The sequence below is a fragment of the Carcharodon carcharias genome, chromosome 1 (genome assembly GCF_017639515.1).
Source record: "Carcharodon carcharias isolate sCarCar2 chromosome 1, sCarCar2.pri, whole genome shotgun sequence".
Lineage (NCBI taxonomy): Eukaryota > Metazoa > Chordata > Chondrichthyes > Lamniformes > Lamnidae > Carcharodon > Carcharodon carcharias.
Genome location: NC_054467.1, coordinates 5,562,102 through 5,581,014, shown reverse-complemented (window position 1 = coordinate 5,581,014; position 18,913 = coordinate 5,562,102). Strand labels below are relative to the sequence as shown.

The 18,913-nt window shown below is 47.0% G+C and overlaps 1 protein-coding gene across 1 annotated transcript in view; it reads right to left on the bottom strand.

The window, feature by feature from the left end:
* Window positions 1–18,913, bottom strand: part of LOC121291345 (electrogenic sodium bicarbonate cotransporter 1-like) — a 193,240-nt gene that overhangs the window by 97,062 nt on the left and 77,265 nt on the right. The window contains exons 11-13 of the mRNA XM_041212447.1: window positions 11,462–11,575; window positions 9,696–9,870; window positions 6,651–6,784 (exon numbers count right to left, since the gene is read on the bottom strand). Coding sequence (XP_041068381.1) covers window positions 6,651–6,784; window positions 9,696–9,870; window positions 11,462–11,575 — 423 coding nt within the window. The remainder of the gene's footprint in view (window positions 1–6,650; window positions 6,785–9,695; window positions 9,871–11,461; window positions 11,576–18,913) is intronic.

Sequence of the window (18,913 nt, the reverse complement as noted above, 5' to 3'; positions counted from 1 at the left end):
GTGTCCGTTGGGAGTAGGGAATAAGGGTGGAGAAGGAAATAAGGGTGAGAGAAGGAGTTAGAAGTGAAGGATGTCCAGATGAACGTGCAAGGGACGGGGCTGTGGAGTCAACGAGTGCCTCCTGGGGAATGAACTGAGGGTGGGTGTGGTAAGAGGGAATGGGGAGCATGAGAGGTGGTAAAGGGAGGCAGAAGTGTGGGAGGCTGAGGGTGCGTCAGTAGCAGTAGAAGGGACAGTGGGGATGGCTGGTGGGGACTCAGAGGCAGACATTGAGGGTGGGAAGGAGGAGGTCGGCGAGGTCAATGTGGATAGGGGTGGGATTCTCAGGAAGGTAGGGAACGTGCATATTCACCTGGACATCCTGAAAAGACAAGGGTTTGGGTTGGTAGGTGACTGTGGGGAGGTGGAAGGAGATGCTAGAGAGGTCAGCAGTGATGGGGGAAAGGGCATGGGTGAGTGGGGGAGGGGAAAGGATGGGGCAGCTAATCAAAGACTTGACTATGGCCATCGTTGTGGAAAGCAAAAGTGAGCAGAGCCTCGTGTTGGATGGGCACAGCTGCTGCACAGATGTGTGGTCAGTGGGTGGGCGGAGATACAGGTCGGCTCAGATGGACAACAGAAAGAGAACCCCAGCAGGCAGCACTGAAAATGCTCGGGACTGTGAGATGAGTGTGATGGAGGAAGGCTCTGCGTGTGTGTGGGGAGAGTGCTTGCACGAGGCTCTGAAAGGCCCCTGTCACACACACACTTCTCCCTCCAGAATGGCTCGTGGTCCAGCTGTGGGCAGCTGAACTGTTAGTGAGGTGGAGGCAGGTGAGGACTCACAAAGCCTGTCATGAAGCTGAAAGACAACTTTACACATTGGGCAGAATTTTGCCGGAGGTGGGTGGGCCCCACCGGCTCGGTGGTGGGCAGGCAGCCGATCGCCGCTGCCGAAACGGGACCCGCCGCCATTTTGAGTGGGCGGGCCGATTAAGGCCCACCCAGCGGCCTGCCCGACGGGAAGCGCTATGCGCTCCCTGTGTGGGGGGGAGGGAATCCCCAACTGTCAGAGTGCGCTCTTTCACACATGCGCACGAAAGAGCGCACTGCTCCCTGAGGCTAAGTGCTGTCTCAGGGAGATCACTGACGGTGCTTCAAAATGTCAAAATAGAAAAATAAAAAAATTATTAACTTGTCCCCCTCATGTCACGCGAGATGGGACATGTTAATAAATATCACATAAGGTTTATTTAAGATTTTTAAAACGGACATGAAATCTCATCCCGCCAGTGGGTGAGGTTTCCTGTATTATCAGAAGCCGCAGGGGCTCCTGGCCTGTCCATCAGCCTTAAGGTTGGCCATTGACAGGTCGGCGGGCGGTCAGCTGATCGCGCTGTTTCCCCCCCCACCCCCCGCCTTCCTGAATATTTAAATGGGGCAGGATGACATCGGGGGTTCCTCCCAATGTCATTTTCCTGTCGGTGAGCAGGCCCCTCCCCCAAATCGCCGACAGAAAAATTCAGGCCATGATTCAGTGAAAGTGAATATGTTTGCAGATCATAAAGTGACAAGATGTGTTCACCCGTGCAACCACTTGTGATCAGAATTTCTTAACTTTTCTAGGCTGACCACTTCTTCTAGGTGCTGCCCTGACATCCGCAGCAGGGGTGGAGACGGCCTGTGCAGTGATTGGCCCTGTTGCCTCTGATGACTTCAGTGTGTGTTCTCTGGAGGGCCAAGGCCTTGAGGGACTTGGTTTGCTTTGTGTACTCCTGTGGGCCAGCTGCTCCCTCTGCAGTGACAGAGGACAAGGTTGAGGGGGGGGGGGTCACAGGCAAAGAGGATTCGGAGGGAGCAGAGAGTCTGTGGAATTTCTGAGTTGATGACCCAGGGGTATCCAGCTGCCATTCCTCCTCCCTTAGGGTGCCCGAGGGTTCCAGCCTGTCTCCTTGATGGGAAGGAGAACCTGGAGGGGCATCAAGGTGCCCTGTTTCCCTCTCGCGTTGTCACTGCAGGAACTCACCCATGCCCACCGCGATGGAGGGCTGGTCTGCTCGCAACTCTGCGTTTTACTGGACCAGTGTCCCCATGGCATCTGGCATCCTTCTCATGGAGACCACTATATGTGCACATGTGGACATGTGTCTGTGCAGTGACCACCAGATTGTGAACCCAAGCCTACTCTAGATCTAGGTCCTAGTGAGGTGTGTGTCTCTGCACTGATCCAGGCTGTGGGTAAGCGCTGTGATGGGTATTCCAGGCTGCTTATTTCCAGCTCTCCAATGGAGGAGGTGTCCTCTTTGCTGGAGGCGAGGACCTGGATGGAGCTGAGGGACTGGCTGGCTGAGGGTGACAGTCACTTCACAGAGCTTCCTGTGACCCAAAGTAGAGATAATTAGTGCGTGGCAGCAGAGTCAAAAGCAGGATAGTGAGCACTCAGTTGCTTTGAGAGGGGGATGATGTGGTGCAGGATCCTCACATGGGCGTTTGCTGTCAATCTCACCATCACCACAGGCATGGTCCATACCCTCACCGGTCAGAGTGATGGCACCTCCTCAAATTGAGTGAGGGGTCTAATGTGGGCCAGTCCACCCCCTGGTCTGGGACCTCTCCCTGCTGTCGTGAGGCAGCTTCTCCTGCATGAAAACAGATGGAGAGAGTGTGAGCAGGACACATGGCACTGAGGGGAATGTTTGTGTGGTGAGTGGAGACATGGACAGGATGAGGACACGAGCTCTTTAGGATATGAGCCTGATGGAGAAGTGAGAGTGTGTGTGAGAGTTAGTGATGTTGTCCCTTGAGGTGTGAGATCCGTGTGGGTGTGTGATGGGTTTGTGAGTGTGTGAGTTGAGAGTGATGAGGTGGTTGACTTACCCTGATGGAACAGATGAGATCATTCATCCTCTTCCTGCTCTGGAAGGCTGACCTCCTCTGTGCTCTGGTGGCACTGACAGCTGCTGTCACCGCCTCCCAGGCCGGATTGGTGACTCTGGTGGACCTCCTGCGGCCAGAGTTGGGGTAGAGGACGTTGCATCAGCCTTCCAAAGCATCCAGCAGGCACCCCAGCAAGGCGTCACTAAATCTGGAGCTGCCGAATTCTTTGCTTTCAGGGCTGTCTGCGGCCTGGAGCAGATCTGGTCTGTACACATGAAGCAGGCTGCGCTCTGCTGCGCTTTACATATAGGGCCCGGAGCGGGGAAGAGCTGAGGTTTCGGTGGGGTGGGCAACTGAAGGCTGCCCACCAGCAATCCAGAGTGTTTCCCATGAATACATTGTTAATGAGGTGGGACACACTGGGAATGGGACAGTATGGCATGAAAACCCGCCATTATGGCTGGCAGGTAACATGACTTTTTTCCCAGCCTGCTACTGTACTTTGTGTAAATCTGGAACAATTCCACCCTATGTTCAGTTCCACAGGCAGTCGACATGCAGAGGCCCCTGAACCAAAAAGGTTAAGTGGCAAATTATATTCGTGCACACTCCACACACACACACATGCGCGCGCGCGCGCACACACACACACACACACACATGCGCGCGCGCACACACACACACACACATGCGTGCGCGCGCGCGCACACACACACACACACACACACACACACACACATGCGCGCGCGCGCACACACACACACATCTCCCAACCCGAGGAGGAGAAGGAGTGTTAATCTGGAACCCAGCCCTCTGTGATCAGAGCAGCTTCAGCCCAATGAATTCAGCTTCAGCGAGGGTGGAATCTGGGAGGTTGGCCAGGGGAGTGTCAGAGTGGTTAAGTCTGGAGATAACAAAAGATGTGGTTTTCAGCAGCAACTGATCTGGACTGGCAATGTTCTGGGGTTGGAAGTAGGCGGTAACAGTGATGGTGAAGAATATCAAAGATTGTTGGTAGTGAAGCACCAAAGTGAAGGAATGAGAATATTTATAAACAAGAGAATAGGATGGTTAAGAGAGATCTGATTGTTAGCAGCGGTGAGAGGTCTCCTTATGCAGTTGGATGTACTCATTCCTCTTCTTTGGAAGTGTTTTTTGTTTCATTCTGCTATGTTGGCTAGACAGACACTGCCTGTAGTCTTCCTGTAGTCTTTGCTTCTCTTGGAATTACGTCCACAGCAACTATTCTATCCCTGGGAAGAGGAGTCTATCTCCAAAGCCCAGTTCCAGGCTGGCACACAACATGTTACCCACTAGGGGCACATAATAATGACATGGTAGACTTCGAGGTCACACAGAGCCACTGATGCCAACTCCACTGATTGGTGACAGTCATAAATGTTCACTGTGGCAATGATGTTTACTTCAGCTCAGCTTCAAGCTGAGGTCACACTCAGTCTGGTGTGTGGCACAGTGGGTACCGTCACAGCAATAACAACCTTTACTTCCAATGCTGTACTGGACCCAGTTCTGATGAGAGGTCATCAACCCGAATTGTTAATTCCATTTCTTTCTCCACAGATGCTGCCGATCCTGCTGAGTAATTAGAAGTTTCTGCTTTTAAATCATTAAAACGCAAATTAGCTGGTCATCGTCACATTGCTGTTTGTGGGATCTTGCTGTATGCAAATTGGCTGCCGCGTTTCATACATGACAACAGTAAAAATACTTCAAAAAGTACTTAATTGACTGTGGAGCTTCCTGGGGACACCCTGAGGTTGAGAAAGGCGCTATATAAATACAAATCCTTTCCTTCCTGTTCTTGGTGAGGAAAAGTAATTATCTGAGTATCAGCTGGCTAGGTGCCTGCAGATATTTAATTAAATCATGGCAGATTTTACCCACTCCAAACAACACTGGGAGCAGCAGATGCTAACTTTTTATAAAAAAAGAATTTAAAAATAGATACTTATTAAACATACGCTACCTAAGCAAGAATGAATCACAAATCCATTCAGCTGCAGGGGTGATTGAAACAGTTCAAACAATAAATAGATCACAGTTTCTATTATTTTCAAGGTCTAAATAGAATCATTTGTCCTGTTGTGTGTGTGCCAGCTCTCTGTAAGAGCTACTCCACCAGACACCATCTCCTACCTTTTCCCTGTTATTTCACCCCTTTTCTATTTTTCCTCAGTTCTGTTCAAGAGTCATACGGACTCTAAACGTTAACTGGGTTCCTCTCCACAGATGCTGCCAGACCTGCTGAGTTTTTCCAGGTATTTTTGTTTTTGTTCTCTGTAAGAGCTACTCCACCAGACACCATCTCCTACCTTTTCTCTGTTATCATTTCCCCCTTCAGATAATTATCCAATTCCCTTTTGAAAACCATGATTGAATCAACCTCCACCATATTCTCAGGCAGGGCATTTGAGATCCTAATCACACATAAAAAAAACTTTTCCTCATGTCGCATTGTTTATTTTGCCAATTACCTTAAATCTGTGCCTTCTGGTTCCCGATCCTTCCAACAGTGGGAACAGTTTCTCCCTATCTACCCTGTCCAGACCTCTCATGATTATGAACGTCTCTACCAAACCCCCTCTTAATCTTCTCTTCTCCAGGAAAGAAGACCAAACTTCTCCAATCCATCCACGTAACTGATGTCTGTCATCCCCGAAACTGTTCTCATGAATCTTTTCTGCACTCTCTCCAAAGCCTTCATTTCCTTCCTAGAGTGTGGTGCCCAGAACTGGATGCAATACTCCAGTTGAGGCTGAACTAGTGTTTTATAAAGGATCACTATAACTTCCTTACTTTTGTACCTTATGCTTCTATTTATAGCTCAATCACAAAGGGGTTTTGATACAGTAAATAAAGAGAAACTGTTTTCACTGTCAGGGGGGTCAGTAACCAGAGGACACAGATTTAAGATAATTGGTGAAAGAACCAGAGGAAGATGAGGAGTGGTTAATTTACACAGCGAATTGTTGTGAGCTGGAACACACTGTCTGAAAGAGTAGTGGAAGCAGATTCAATAATAACTTTCAAAAGGGAATTGGATAAATACTTGAAAAGGAAGCATTTCCTGGGCTATGGAGAAAGAGTGGGACTTGGATAGTTCTTTCAAAGGGCTGGCACAGGCAAGGAGGGCTGAATGGCCTTAGTCTGTGCTCTATCATTCTATGAAACAGTACAAACTGAAAGTAGCTACAACATACCTGTGCAGAAATGAAGGCACAGTGCATAACTACACAGAACAGAGCACGAGAGCTCTGTCTAATTGCCAGTGATGTATGTTTCCTGTCAGGTTGAGGTTTGTTAGTGATCGGAGGTAAACTCGCTCTTTTGATAAAGAATAGGAAAATATTTCAGGTTCTCCCCATTTAATCTATCAAAACCCCATCTAGTCTAAATCTCCTCTTAACCTTCTCTGCTCTAAGGAGGACAATCCCAGCTTCTCCTGTCTCTCCACATAACTGAAGTCCTTGAACTCTGGAACCGTTCAAGTAAATCTTCCTCTGTACCCTCTCTAAACATCCTTCCTAAAGTGCAGTACCCAAGAACTGAACACAACTGGATCATCCAGTTGGGATCTAACCAATGTTTTATAAAGGTTTACCCTAACTTTGCACTCTGTTACCCCCAGAATTCAGCATGTCTTTTTTAAAACAACTTCATTGACTTGTCACACTACCCTCCAAGATCCATGCACATCATTAACTCTTGAGCTTTGCTGTTCCTGCACCATTTTAAAGATTGTGCCAGATCGTTTACACTGTGGTTATACTTACTTGCTAAAGCTGAAGAGGAGACGCTCAAAGACTAGTACAGGCCCGGTGCTGCTCAGGATGGTGAGTGGTTGCCCAGCAAAAAGGCAGAAGACGGCTCCAGTAATCGCTGTGCCCAGGAAACTCTCCAGCACACCCTAAGATGCACAAGAAATTAGAAGCAGCAAACTCCGTCAGACACGTGGCTCATGAACTCCCTTAGAAGGCTTTCTGGCCTAAGGGAAATGTTACATAGTGTTTACGGCACGGAAACTGACGATTCCACCCAATGAGTCCTTCCTGGTGTTTATTCTTCTCCCAAATCCTGTGCCAGCCCTTCCCCATCTCATCATCAGAAGATTCTTCTGTTCCTTTCTTCCTCACGTGCATAACCAGCTCCCCCGTACATGTCTCTGTTCACCTCAGCCACTCCCCGTGGGTGTGCTCCACATTCTCACCCCTCTCTGGGTAAAGGAGTTACTTTATAGAGCAAGGGATGCAATCAGCATATCCAGTACCTCAAAAGAAACGTCGAATGCTATTAGAGGCTACTACTTATTGTGCTGTTGGGAGCAAACTAAATGTTTGTGATAAAAAGCAAAATCCATTTGATAAACAATTCATTCTGGACCTATAAAGTAAGTGTAACAGTGAAATTCATTATTCATAGAATCATGCAGCAGCAAAGAGGACCATTTGGCCCATTGTAACTGTGCTGTCTCCTTGAAAGAGCCGCAGGGCCGGATAGGATAGATGCAGGAAGGATGTTTCCCCTGGCTGGAGAGACGGGGTGAGTCTAGAACCAGGGGTTACAGTCTCAGGATAAGGGGCAGGTCATTTAGGACGGAGATGAAGAGGAACTTCTTCACACAGAGGATGGTGAATCTTTGGAGTGTTCTCACCCAGAGGTCTGTGGAGGTTCAGTCATTGAGTATGTACAAGACAATAGGTCTCTAGATATTAAAGACATAAAGGGATATGGGGATAATGCAGTAAGATGACGTTGAGGTAAATCAGCCATGATCTAGTTGAATGGCAGGCTTGAGGGGCCGAATGGCCTACTCCTGCTCCTATTTTCTACATTCCAAAGCGTCCCACTCTCCCCTGCCCTTTCCCCACAGCCCTGCAAATTTTCCCTTTTTAAATATTTATTCAATTCCTTTTCGAAAGTTACTATTCCAACTGTTCTTTTAGGCAGCACCTTCCAGATCACAACATCTCACTGGTTTTGTGCCATTTCGTTTGTTTTGCCGTTTTTGTTTTTTTCTCTTCCAAAATATATCAATGCGCCCTTCTCTGCATTAAATTCCCTCTGCCTTGTCTCTTCCCATTTCACCAGTCTGCCTTTGTCATCCTGTAATCTGTCACTCGCCTCCTCAATTTTTTAAAATCATATTTTCAATCTTTGTGCCGCCAGCAGACTTTGAGATTATGTGTTCAAATCAAATCCAGGCTCTTGATATCTGAAAAAGCAATGCTGGGAAAGATGTGATTGCACTGGAGGGGGTGCAGAGGAGATTCACCAGGATGAAACATTTAAGTTATGAAGAGAGGTTGGATAGACTTGGGTTGTTTTCGTTGGAGTAGAGAAGACTGAGGGGCGACCTGATCAAGGTGTACAAGATTATGAGGGACATGGACAGGGTGGATAGGGAGCAGCTGTTCCCCTTAGTTGAAGGGTCAGTCACGAGGAGACATAAGTTCAAGGTGAGGGGCAGGAGGTTTAGGGGGGATGTGAGGAAGAACTTTTTTACCCAGAGGGTGGTGATGGTCTGGAATGCGCTGCCTGGGAGGGTGGTGGAGGTGGGTTGCCTCACATCCTTTAAAAAGTACCTGGATGAGCACTTGGCACGTCATAACATTCAAGGCTATGGGCCAAGTGCTGGTAAATGGGATTAGGTAGGTAGGTCAGGTGTTTCTCACATGTCGGTACAGACTCGATGGGCCGAAAGGCCTCTTCTGCACTGTGATTCTGTGATCCTGACTCTGACACCTGGGAGACACAATTCCCTCCAGTCTGTTACATAACTGCTCACCGCTACTCTCTACTTTCTTCGAACTCTGTGAGCTAAATTGCTAAACATGCTGACACTGCCCCTTTAATCCATGGCCTTCAATTTTGCCGACACGTCTATTCTGAGGAAAGATGGTTCAAGTGGTTCATAGAATCATAGAGTCATTCAGCACAGAAGCAGGCCCTTTGGCCTATCATGTCCATGCCGGCCATCTATGTTGGAAGATTCTATGGTAAGGAGGCCACAATACTCCTTGGAACGCATGAATCTACATGTGGTAGAGGAACAAAGGGATCTGGGGATACAAATATAACAAATCACTAAAAATTGCGATGCAAGTTAATAAGGCCAGCACTGAAGGAAAACAAACATTGGAGTTCATTTCTGGAAGGGTTAAAATTGAAAAGAAGTTATGTTAAACTTGCATGAACCTCATTTGGAGAACTGAGAGCAGTTCTGGTCTCAATATTACAAAAAAGGCAATGTAGAAGGTCAATAATGATTTACCACAGAGATATTAAAACTGAGAGCTTTCAGGAAAGACTGAACAAGCTGGGGCTCTTGTTTCTAGAAAAGGGAAGACTGAGGAGTGATCTGATAGAGGTCTTTAAATTTCTGAAGGGGTTTGTTAAGGTAGGCATAGAGAAGATGTTTTCCCTTGTTGGGGAGTCCTGAACCAGGGGTCATCAACAAAGGACAGTCACTAATAAATCCAATAGGTAGTTCAGGAGAAACTTCTTTACCCCAGAGAGTGGTAAGAATGTGGAACTCACTGCCACAGCGTAGATGCATTTAAGGGGAAGCTAGATTAACACATGAGGGAAAAAGAGAAAGTCATGCTGATGGGGTGAGATGAAGGGGAATGGGAGGATACTCATTGAAGAATAAACACCAACATGGAACAGTTGGGCCAAATGGTCTGTTTTTAGGCTGTAAAATGTTATGTAGTTCCATATGTTCCAGGCTTTAACGCGTGACAATCAGCACATTACCCTCTAAATAGGACAAATTGGAGTAAAAGATACCTGATCTGTAATGGAAAGCAGCTACGAACCTGCATGTTATCAGTAGCATCTCCAAGGAGGCCTCCGAAGGTGATAGCGTTAGTCACAGTCCCCAGGTAGATGAACAAAACAGCAGAAAGTGACTGGATGCTCAGAGCATCGTAAAAGTCGCTGGCAAACCACGGGATTTTCCTCTTGATGTCAGCCACAAAACCACCAAACAACCTGAGAAGTCAGACAAATAAATGCGAGAACAGTTCGTAAGAACACTAAGAGGTAAGAAATAGGAGCTGCAGTCCCACCCTCCCCTCCTCAGCTCCTTGAGCCTGCTAGGCCCTTCAACACAAACAAGGTGATTGGCCCCCTCACTTCCACTTTCCACACTATCCCCATATTCCATTAATTATAAGAAAACAAGAAAGAGGAGCTGGAGTCAGCCATTTCAACCAGGGTCTCTGAGAGCACGCAGGAAAATGCGCACAGTGTGTGAAGTTTGTAAATTATATTATTGCGTCCAATTCCACATTTTAGAGGCATAATCAAGCCAATTAGAAAAGTATCTGGGAATACAAGATTGTATAATAAATGTGAGAACATAAGAAATAGGAGCTGGAGCTGACCATTCGGCCCATCGAGCCAGCTCCACTATTCAACAAGCTCATGGCAGAACTGTTTGTGGCCTTAACCCCATTTCCCTGTCCGCCCCCCATAACCCTTGGCTCCCTTGTCGATCAATAATCTGTCTAACTCAACCCTGAATATGTTCAATAACCCAGCCTCCACTGCTGTCTGGGGAAGAGAATTCCAAAAACTGGCATCCCTCAAAAAGAAGAAACGTCTTCTCACCTCAGTCTTAAATGGAAGACCCCTTATTTTAGACTGTACGCCCTAGTTCTGGATTCCACCATGAGGAGAAACATTCCCTTCACATCAACCCTGTCAAGCCCCTTCAGAATCTAGTGTTTATACAATGCACTTCATCATCTCTTTCTCATTGGCAATCAACAGATTAATTCCTGGAAGTTGGGTGATGTTATGAGTGTAACTGGGGCAGCTATTACGAGACAGGACACCATAAATAGCAATCTGTTTTCAGTTGAGAGGAATGCACTGGCCAAAACACCTTAACACCTTCCTTTACCGCAGCATCCTTGACATGCACCACTAACAGGAGCTTCAGTTTAATGTTTCACTGAAGAGTGGCACCTCTGACAATGCAGCACTCTCTCAATACCGCAAAAGATGTCGGCCGTATCCTGGGCTGAGGATTGACTCCTCAACCGCTTCAAGGGGAGTCTGGAATGAGGAGTTGTAACCTTAAATTAGAGGCAGGTCATTCATGGGGTGATGTCAGGAAGTAATGCTTCACACAAAAGATGTGGGAATCTGGAACTCTCTCTCCCCACGATGCTGGAGATCAGTTGAAAATTTCAAAACTGAGATTGACAGATTTCATTTGGTAAGGGTATCAAGGGTTCTGGTACCAGGGCAGGTCGATGGGCACAATTCAGCCCTGATCTAACTGAATAGCAGCCCTGGCTCGAGGGGCCGAATGGCCTCCTCCTTTACCTGTGAAAATTGCTAATTTAGGAGCAACAGTGCGATTAACTGATTCAAGTGAGTGCACAACACTTGTCAACAATTTTTAATTATACTTGAGCTTTGTCCTAAAGACTCAGAAACATGGAAACAAGTAAAAACCACAGAGCAAATCACTGTCCAAAGGAACTGAAGCTTAATTCCTCGCATTAGTTTTTTTTTCAGTTAACTTTGTTTAGTAGCTAAATATTTATCAGTGTGACAGAACTGTCCTTACTTTCCAGTTTTCTTCAGTTCATCTGGGATTTCATTGCCCCCACCTCCATGTCCACTATCATGAGGCATGTCTCCATTCATCTGGATACTTTCTCCTCCTGAAAACATGTTCTTCCTATTTAAAATGAAGATTCTGTTAAAACACTCAGCTTTCTCAAGCACATCGAAGTACATTGTGTCCAAAGTACAGAGAAAGGCCATTTGGCCCAATTGATCCTTGCTGGTGTATATACCCCACTCGAGCCTCCTCCCATACCTCTTCGTCTCACCCTATCATCACATCCTTCTGTTCCTTTCTCCTTCATGTCTTTATCCAGCTTCCCCTTAAATGTATCCATACTATTCACTTTGTGGTAGCGAATTCCACATTACTATCCAATCCACAGCAGCTTGTGGAATTTGAATTCAGTTAATAAATCTGGAAATGAAAGCTAGTCTCAGTGATGGTCACCATGAAACTATCATTAATTGTCATAAAAACCCATCTGGTTCACTTATGTCCTTTAGGGAAGGAAATCTGCTGTCCTAACCTGGTCTGGCCTACACGTGACTCCAGACCCCACAGCAATGTGGTTGGCTCTTAATTGCCCCCTGAAATGGCCTAGCAGGGCACTCAGTTCAAGGCTAATTAGGGATGGGCAGCATATGCTGGCCTTACCAGCAACACCCACATCCCATGAAAAAAATAAAGGAAAAAAACTCTCTCTGGGTTAAGGAGTTTCTCCTGAATTCTTCATTGGATTTATTGAAGACTATTTTATATTTATGGTCCCGAGTTTTGGCCTCCCCCACCATCTCTCTACCTCTAGCCTATCAAGCCCTTCATAATTTTAAAGGTCACCTCTCGGCCTTCTCTTTTCTAGAGAAAAGAATCTCAGCCTGTTTTATCTTTCCTGATGGATATAACCTCTCAGTTCTGGTATCATCCTTGTGAATCCTTTTTGCACCCTCTCTAGTGCCTCTACATCCCTTCAATAGTAAGGAGACAGTGTGGTGCAGGATGTAATGTCCCTGTTTCTGACCCAGAAGCTCTGGGTTCAAGTCCCCACTCCAGGACTTGATGACCAAGGGAGGTATGTCCAGAATATAACTAAACTTGTAAATCCTTCCAACACATGCCAGTTTGCTGTGGTCCCCATAGATTAAATAGATTCTTCCGCTCATTTTGAATTCAATGCATGACAGGAGAATCAAATATTTAGTCCTCAGATTTAGCGCATCCCTCCAATTTTTGTGGACATGAGGATAACAGACAGGACGTGATTTTAAACAAACCCCCTCGGGCTGAAACTGACAGGCTTGGGAGCCCCCCCCCAAAAAAAAAGCAAATTATGGAAATCTGAAATAAAAAACCAAAAATGCTGTAAAGGGTCAACAGATCTGGCAGAATCTGTGATGAGAGAAATGGAGTTAATGTCGAGTTCAGGTCAATGATGGATTCGGATGAAAGGTCATCGACCTGAAGCATTAACTCTTGTTAATTTTTTGTTGTTATTTTGGATTGGGAGTGCCCCTGGTTTCATACCGGACCTGGTATTATACAGAGATAAAAACAAAAAAACTGCGGATGCTGGAAATCCAAAACAAAAACAGAATTACCTGGAAAAACTCAGCAGGTCTGGCAGCATCGGCGGAGAAGAAAAGAGTAGACGTTTCGAGTCCTCATGACCCTTCGACAGAACTAGTTCTGTCGAAGGGTCATGAGGACTCGAAACGTCTACTCTTTTCTTCTCCGCCGATGCTGCCAGACCTGCTGAGTTTTTCCAGGTAATTCTGTTTTTGTTCTGGTATTATACACTTCACTGAGGAATATTAAGCAGGGAGTAGAATCAGAGCCCCACCAAGTGGTAACGCCCAGTTAAGGGCCTCATCCAGCTATCACTGGCATTCACCCCGGCCTTTGTTGCTTGCAAGCTCCCGGGGGAAGAGGTGGGGGAATGGGTCTGTCATTGTCAGACACTCAGTGCCTGATCAAAGGACCAAGCATCAGTAAGCGGGTGGGGATGCAGAGAGCCACCTCTATGTCCTTGCTGCTGACGCCCATTCTCTGCGAATCCCAGCCCGTGAGCCCCCTCCTGCCATAACTCACCCGTGGCCCGGGTCCCTTGGCGATCCAAGGCCTTGGGTGGATGTCATACCGGCGGCAGCCACTGGTGGTGCTACCAAGCAACGAAGAGTGGCTGGCCTTTGGTTAGCCAATGGCTCTCAGCACATGATCCTTCTGTCCATGGGATCTTTGATTTTGGGGAAGGCCTGCCACTGGTCTGTCAATTGCCTAATTGGCACTTAATTTGGCGAGCCATCTGATAAAGCGGCGACTTGAGGCTCTTGCCAGCTCTTCAGCCAGCGGCTCAACCCCTTTCACCTCCATTAAATACTGCTCGTAAGGTGTGTGGGAATATGAGCCACATCTCATTGAGGTAGGTTACAGTTAGTGTGACCACAGTTAAAAACTCTGGGCGAATCTGTGTCTGTCCACTGAGAAGGCCTTGATTTTGTCAAGGGTGAAAGTACCAGCAAATGTTTTATCTTGTAATGATTCCACCTGAATGCGGTTTAAAACTGGCCAGAACTGGAATCGCTCATAAAGTTTCAATTTTATTTCTGCTTATTATAGAACAGGAAGATGATATTGCAAAAGTTTTGGCCTATGTCCATTGATTAACATTTGAAAGCCATAGTATTTTATCTTATCAACAGTTTAATATAGTGATTATTGTGCACAGTCCTGACCTAATAGAGCAGCACATTCAAAAAGTTGACACTACAGTTTCAGCATTTGGCCTTTAGAAAGGTTTTCAGCTGCTTGGGCCATATGGTCCCTGCCTCTCTCTTGCCTCCTTTAAGGCACCCCTTAGAACCTCCTTTTTGACCATCTTTTGGTTGCCTGTAATATCTCCTTACAAAGCTCAGTGTCAACCTTTTGCCTGATTACGCTCCCTCTGAAGCACCTTGGGGTGTTCTACAATACTGAAGGTGCTACTTAAATGCAAGCTGTTGGTGTTGAGATCCCAACAGATTTCCTTTCCCCTAACCTGGGGCAAATTGTAGTGATTCTCCTGCCCAATATCAGGGGTCTGAGCAGACTTGAGGATCAAACATCCAAACTCCCTCCTGGTCCGGCACTCCAACCCAGCAGCATTTGGGAGGAGTCCCTTAGTTAGTCGACTTTAGTGGGATTTCATACAGGGTTGTGTTTAAGAGGGGGAGGGGGGGGGAGGGAGATGGTGGCAGCCTCCTCCCAATTCCATCATGGCAGTTGGTGGAATGTAAATTCAACTAATAAATCTGGAATTGGAAGCTAGTCTCAGTAATGGTGACCATGAAACTATTATCGATTGTTGTAAAAACCCATCTGGGTCACTGATGTCCTTTAGGGAGGGAAATCTGCTGTCCTTACCCGGTCTGGCTCTCATGTGACTCCAGACCCCACAGCAACATGGTTGACTCTTAACTGCCCTCTGAAATGGCCGAGCAAGCCACTCAGTTCAAGGGCAATTAGGGATGGGCAACAATTGCTGGCCTTGCCAGCGACACCCAGATCCCATGGAGGAATAAAATAATTACCAATAACTTGCTGAGAATTCTGCTGAATCTGCAAACACACCCTGAGTTTGTGCGATGTTTAATCAGTTCCAAATCTCTCACTACCCAAGCAGCGAAATGAAGCAGTCAAACAGTCACCCGCAGGGCCACAACACTTATGGAAAATTTGATTAAAGAAAGAGCCTGCATTCGTATAGCACCTAATCAGATCCTCAGGATGCCCTGAAAGTACTTCAAACCAATTCATTACTCTTTGCAGTGTTGTTGCGGTTTTGTTAATTAGGCAATTTGAATTTTAATAGACTCGAAATTTGTCAGATGAATTTGGCCAAATAGGATTCTTTCAGGAGTTTATCCAGTTAATTAATAACATTGATCTATAATTCAGATCAAACCACGTTTGAGGGTAATACAGGAACGAGAATGGAGGTCCTTGTACGGGATTCGTACCTGAATCACTGATAACTCTTATCGTGTCTGTGGGGTACTAACAACAAGCAGCATTTAAGTAGCACCTTTAATGAAGTAAAATATTGCAAGCATTTCACAGCCCCCATGTTGTCAAACAAAATTTGACACTGAGCCACTTGAGATAATATTAGGACAGGTGATCAAAAGCTTGGTCAGAAAGGTAGGTTTTTACAGAGTGGTTTAAAGGAGGAGACAGAGGAAGGGAAGCGGAGAGGAATTCCAGAGCTTAGGATCCAGGCAGCTCAAGGTATGGCCGCCAACAGTGGAGTGATAAAGTTCGGGGTTGCTCAAAAGAAGAGAATTGAAGGAGCGCAGTGATCTCTGAAGGTTGTCAGGCTGAAGGACGTCATAGAGAGAGAGGGCAGGTGAGGTCATGGAAAGATTTGAATGAATTTTAAAACTGAGGCATTGCTGTGCTGTGAGCCAATATATGTCAGTGAGCACAAGAAGTAATGGGCAAACAGGACTTGGTGCAAGTTAAATTAGAGGCAACAACATACTCCACCACGGTCACTATGCCTCTGTGCATTCTGATTTTGGAAATAATTTGTAGCGGGTGATGTTTTCAATGGCTAGCCGACATTCTGGAGGTCGGATGAGCACAGTGCATTCTCATGGGTCTGTTATGGTTTGAATTTAGAGCAAATATGTTGTTGACCTGAGATATATTTCATTAAACAGTTATTAAATTAAAACTTTTTCTTAATCTGAGAAAAACCACAAAACTTTTGATGCTGTGGAAACAAACTGCTCTTTAACTGGGGCTAATGTGTTTCCACAGTGAGGATTTCAGGGCATGTTGTGTGAAGGATGAACCACATCCAGCCATAAGCAGTTTCTACTCCTTTATGCAGCTGTACAGTAATATACAATTGGATAAACATGCTCCTTAATCTGTCCTTGCAATCACTTCCTGCTTCTTCTGGGCCTTTACCTGTGACCTAACAAAGCTTGAATGCAAACACTTCAAACTTGGAATAAGACTGAACAAATATTACTGTTCAACCACAATCATAAGAATGTTTTTAAGTGTTAGCCAGGCTTCAGTGAGCAGCTGCTTTGCCTCTGAGGGAGATAGCTCTGGGTTTGAGCACCGCTCCAGACTCTGAATAAAAATCCAGGCTGACACTCCCAGTGCAGTACTGAGGGAGTGCTGCACTGTCAGCGGGTCAGTACTGAGGGAGTGCTGCACTGTCAGGGGGTCAGTGCTGAGGGAGTGCTGCACTGTCAGCGGGTCAGTATTGAGGGAATGCTGCACTGTCAGAGGGTCAGTGCTGAGGGAGTGCTGCACTGTCAGAGGGTCAGTGCTGAGGGAGTGCTGCACTGTCAGAGGGTCAGTACTGAGGGAGTGCTGCACTGTCGGAGGGTCTGTACTGAGGGAGTGCTGCACTGTCAGAGGGTCAGTACTGAGGGAGTGCTGCACTGTCAGAGGGTCAGTACTGAGGGAGTGCTGCACTGTCGGAGGGTCAGTACTGAGGGAGTGCTGCACTGTCACATGGTCAATACTGAGGGAGTGCTGCACTGTCGGAGGGTCAGTAATGAGTGAGTGCTGCACTGTCGGAGGGTCAGTACTGAGGGCGTGCTGCACCATCGGAGGGTCAGTACTGAGGGAGTGCTGCACTGTCAGAGGGTCAGTGCTGAGGGAGTGCTGCACTGTCAGAGGGTCAGTACTGAGGGAGTGCTGCACTGTCAATGGGTCAGTATTGAGGGAGTGCTGCACTGTCAGAGGGTCAGTGCTGAGGGAGTGCTGCACTGTCAGAGGGTCAGTGCTGAGGGAGTGCTGCACTGTCAGAGGGTCAGTACTGAGCGAGTGCTGCACTGTCAGGGGGTCAGTACTGAGGGAGTGCTGCACTGTCAGCGGGTCAATACTGAGGGAGTGCTGCACTGTCAGAGGGTCAGTACTGAGGGAGTGCTGCACTGTCAGAGGGTCAGTGCTGAGGGAGTGCTGCACTGTCAGAGGGTCAGTACTGAGGAGTGCTGCACTGTCAGGGGGTCAGTACTGAGGGAGTGCTGCACTGTCAGAGGGTCAGTACTGAGGGAGTGCTGCACTGTCAGAGGGTCAGTACTGAGTGAGTGCTGCACTGTCAGAGGGTCAGTGCTGAGGGAGTGCTGCACTGTCAGAGGGTCAGTATTGAAGGAGTGATGCACTGTCAGTGGGTCAGTACTGAGAGAGTGCTGCACTGTCAGAGGGTCAGTACTGAGGGAGTGCTGCACTTTCATAGGGTCAGTACTGAGGGAGTGCTGCACTGTCAGAGGGTCAGTACTGAGAGAGTGCTGCACTGTCAGAGGGTCAGTACTGAGGGAGTGCTGCACTGTCAGAGGGTCAGTACTGAGGGAGCGCTGCACTGTCAGAGGGTCAGTACTGAGGGAGCGCTGCACTGTCGGAGGGTCAGTACTGAGGGAGCGCTGCACTGTCAGAGGGTCAGTACTGAAGGAGGGCCGCACTGTCAGAGGGTCAGTACTGAGGGAGTACTGCACTGTCAGAGGTGATGTTCTTCAGGTGAGACATTAAACCGAGCAGGCTCTATTTGCTCTCTCAGGTGGATGTAGAAGATCCCATGACATGGTTTCAAAGAAGAACAGGGAGTTCTCCCCAGTGTCCTGGCCACTCCCAAACAACAGATTATCCGGTTATTAGCATGATATTGTTTGTGGGATCTTGCTGTGCATACTGAAGCATTCTGTACAGAGATAATAGACAAAAGAGAAAGTCCGGGAGTGTGGGTGCTGACGGGGATAGGGGAACGTTCAGAAAAGGTGTTATCATGGAAAGGGTCACTTGTGCTTAGCTCCCTGAGAAGTTCACCAGAATCTACAGCTGTTAGACCATTAAGTAGAACAGGAGAAGAAGAGAAAAAAGAGACAGACAGAGCCAGAGAGGGCATGAGGAAAAAGGAAGGTATGGAAGGGACAGACAGAAGGAGGGGGGGGCGTTGGTGAGAGAAAATACCAGACAGGTTTTAAACACTGTTAAACAAATGGAGATCAAAAGACAAGAAAAAACATCTTTTTAATTTCTCCTTTGAGAGAAACCATGAGAAATAACTGCTAACAATAAGCAGATGGTGATAAAGCAGGCTGTCAATGCAATAGTAACAGCGGATCATTGCTGATCTGTTTTGTATATAAAGGGCGTGTGTTATAACCATTCTTTGCAATTGTCAGAGGGTCCATCGAAGAAGTATTTGTGCAATCTCTAAACTATACACCTCCTCTGGCCTCCTGTCTCCAATCAGCCCCAAATTTACCCACGATGGTGATGACCTGGCAGGTTGGCTATTTGACCCTGTGTCACGCCAAGATAACCTCTGAGATTCAAAACACTATCACCGTGACCTCCTTCCCTCCCCGCACTCCTTTCATTTTTTGGTTTTCAAGAGATTTTAAAATGGAAAGAAATAATCACAAAAGGGAAGATAAGCATTTTGTTTATTTT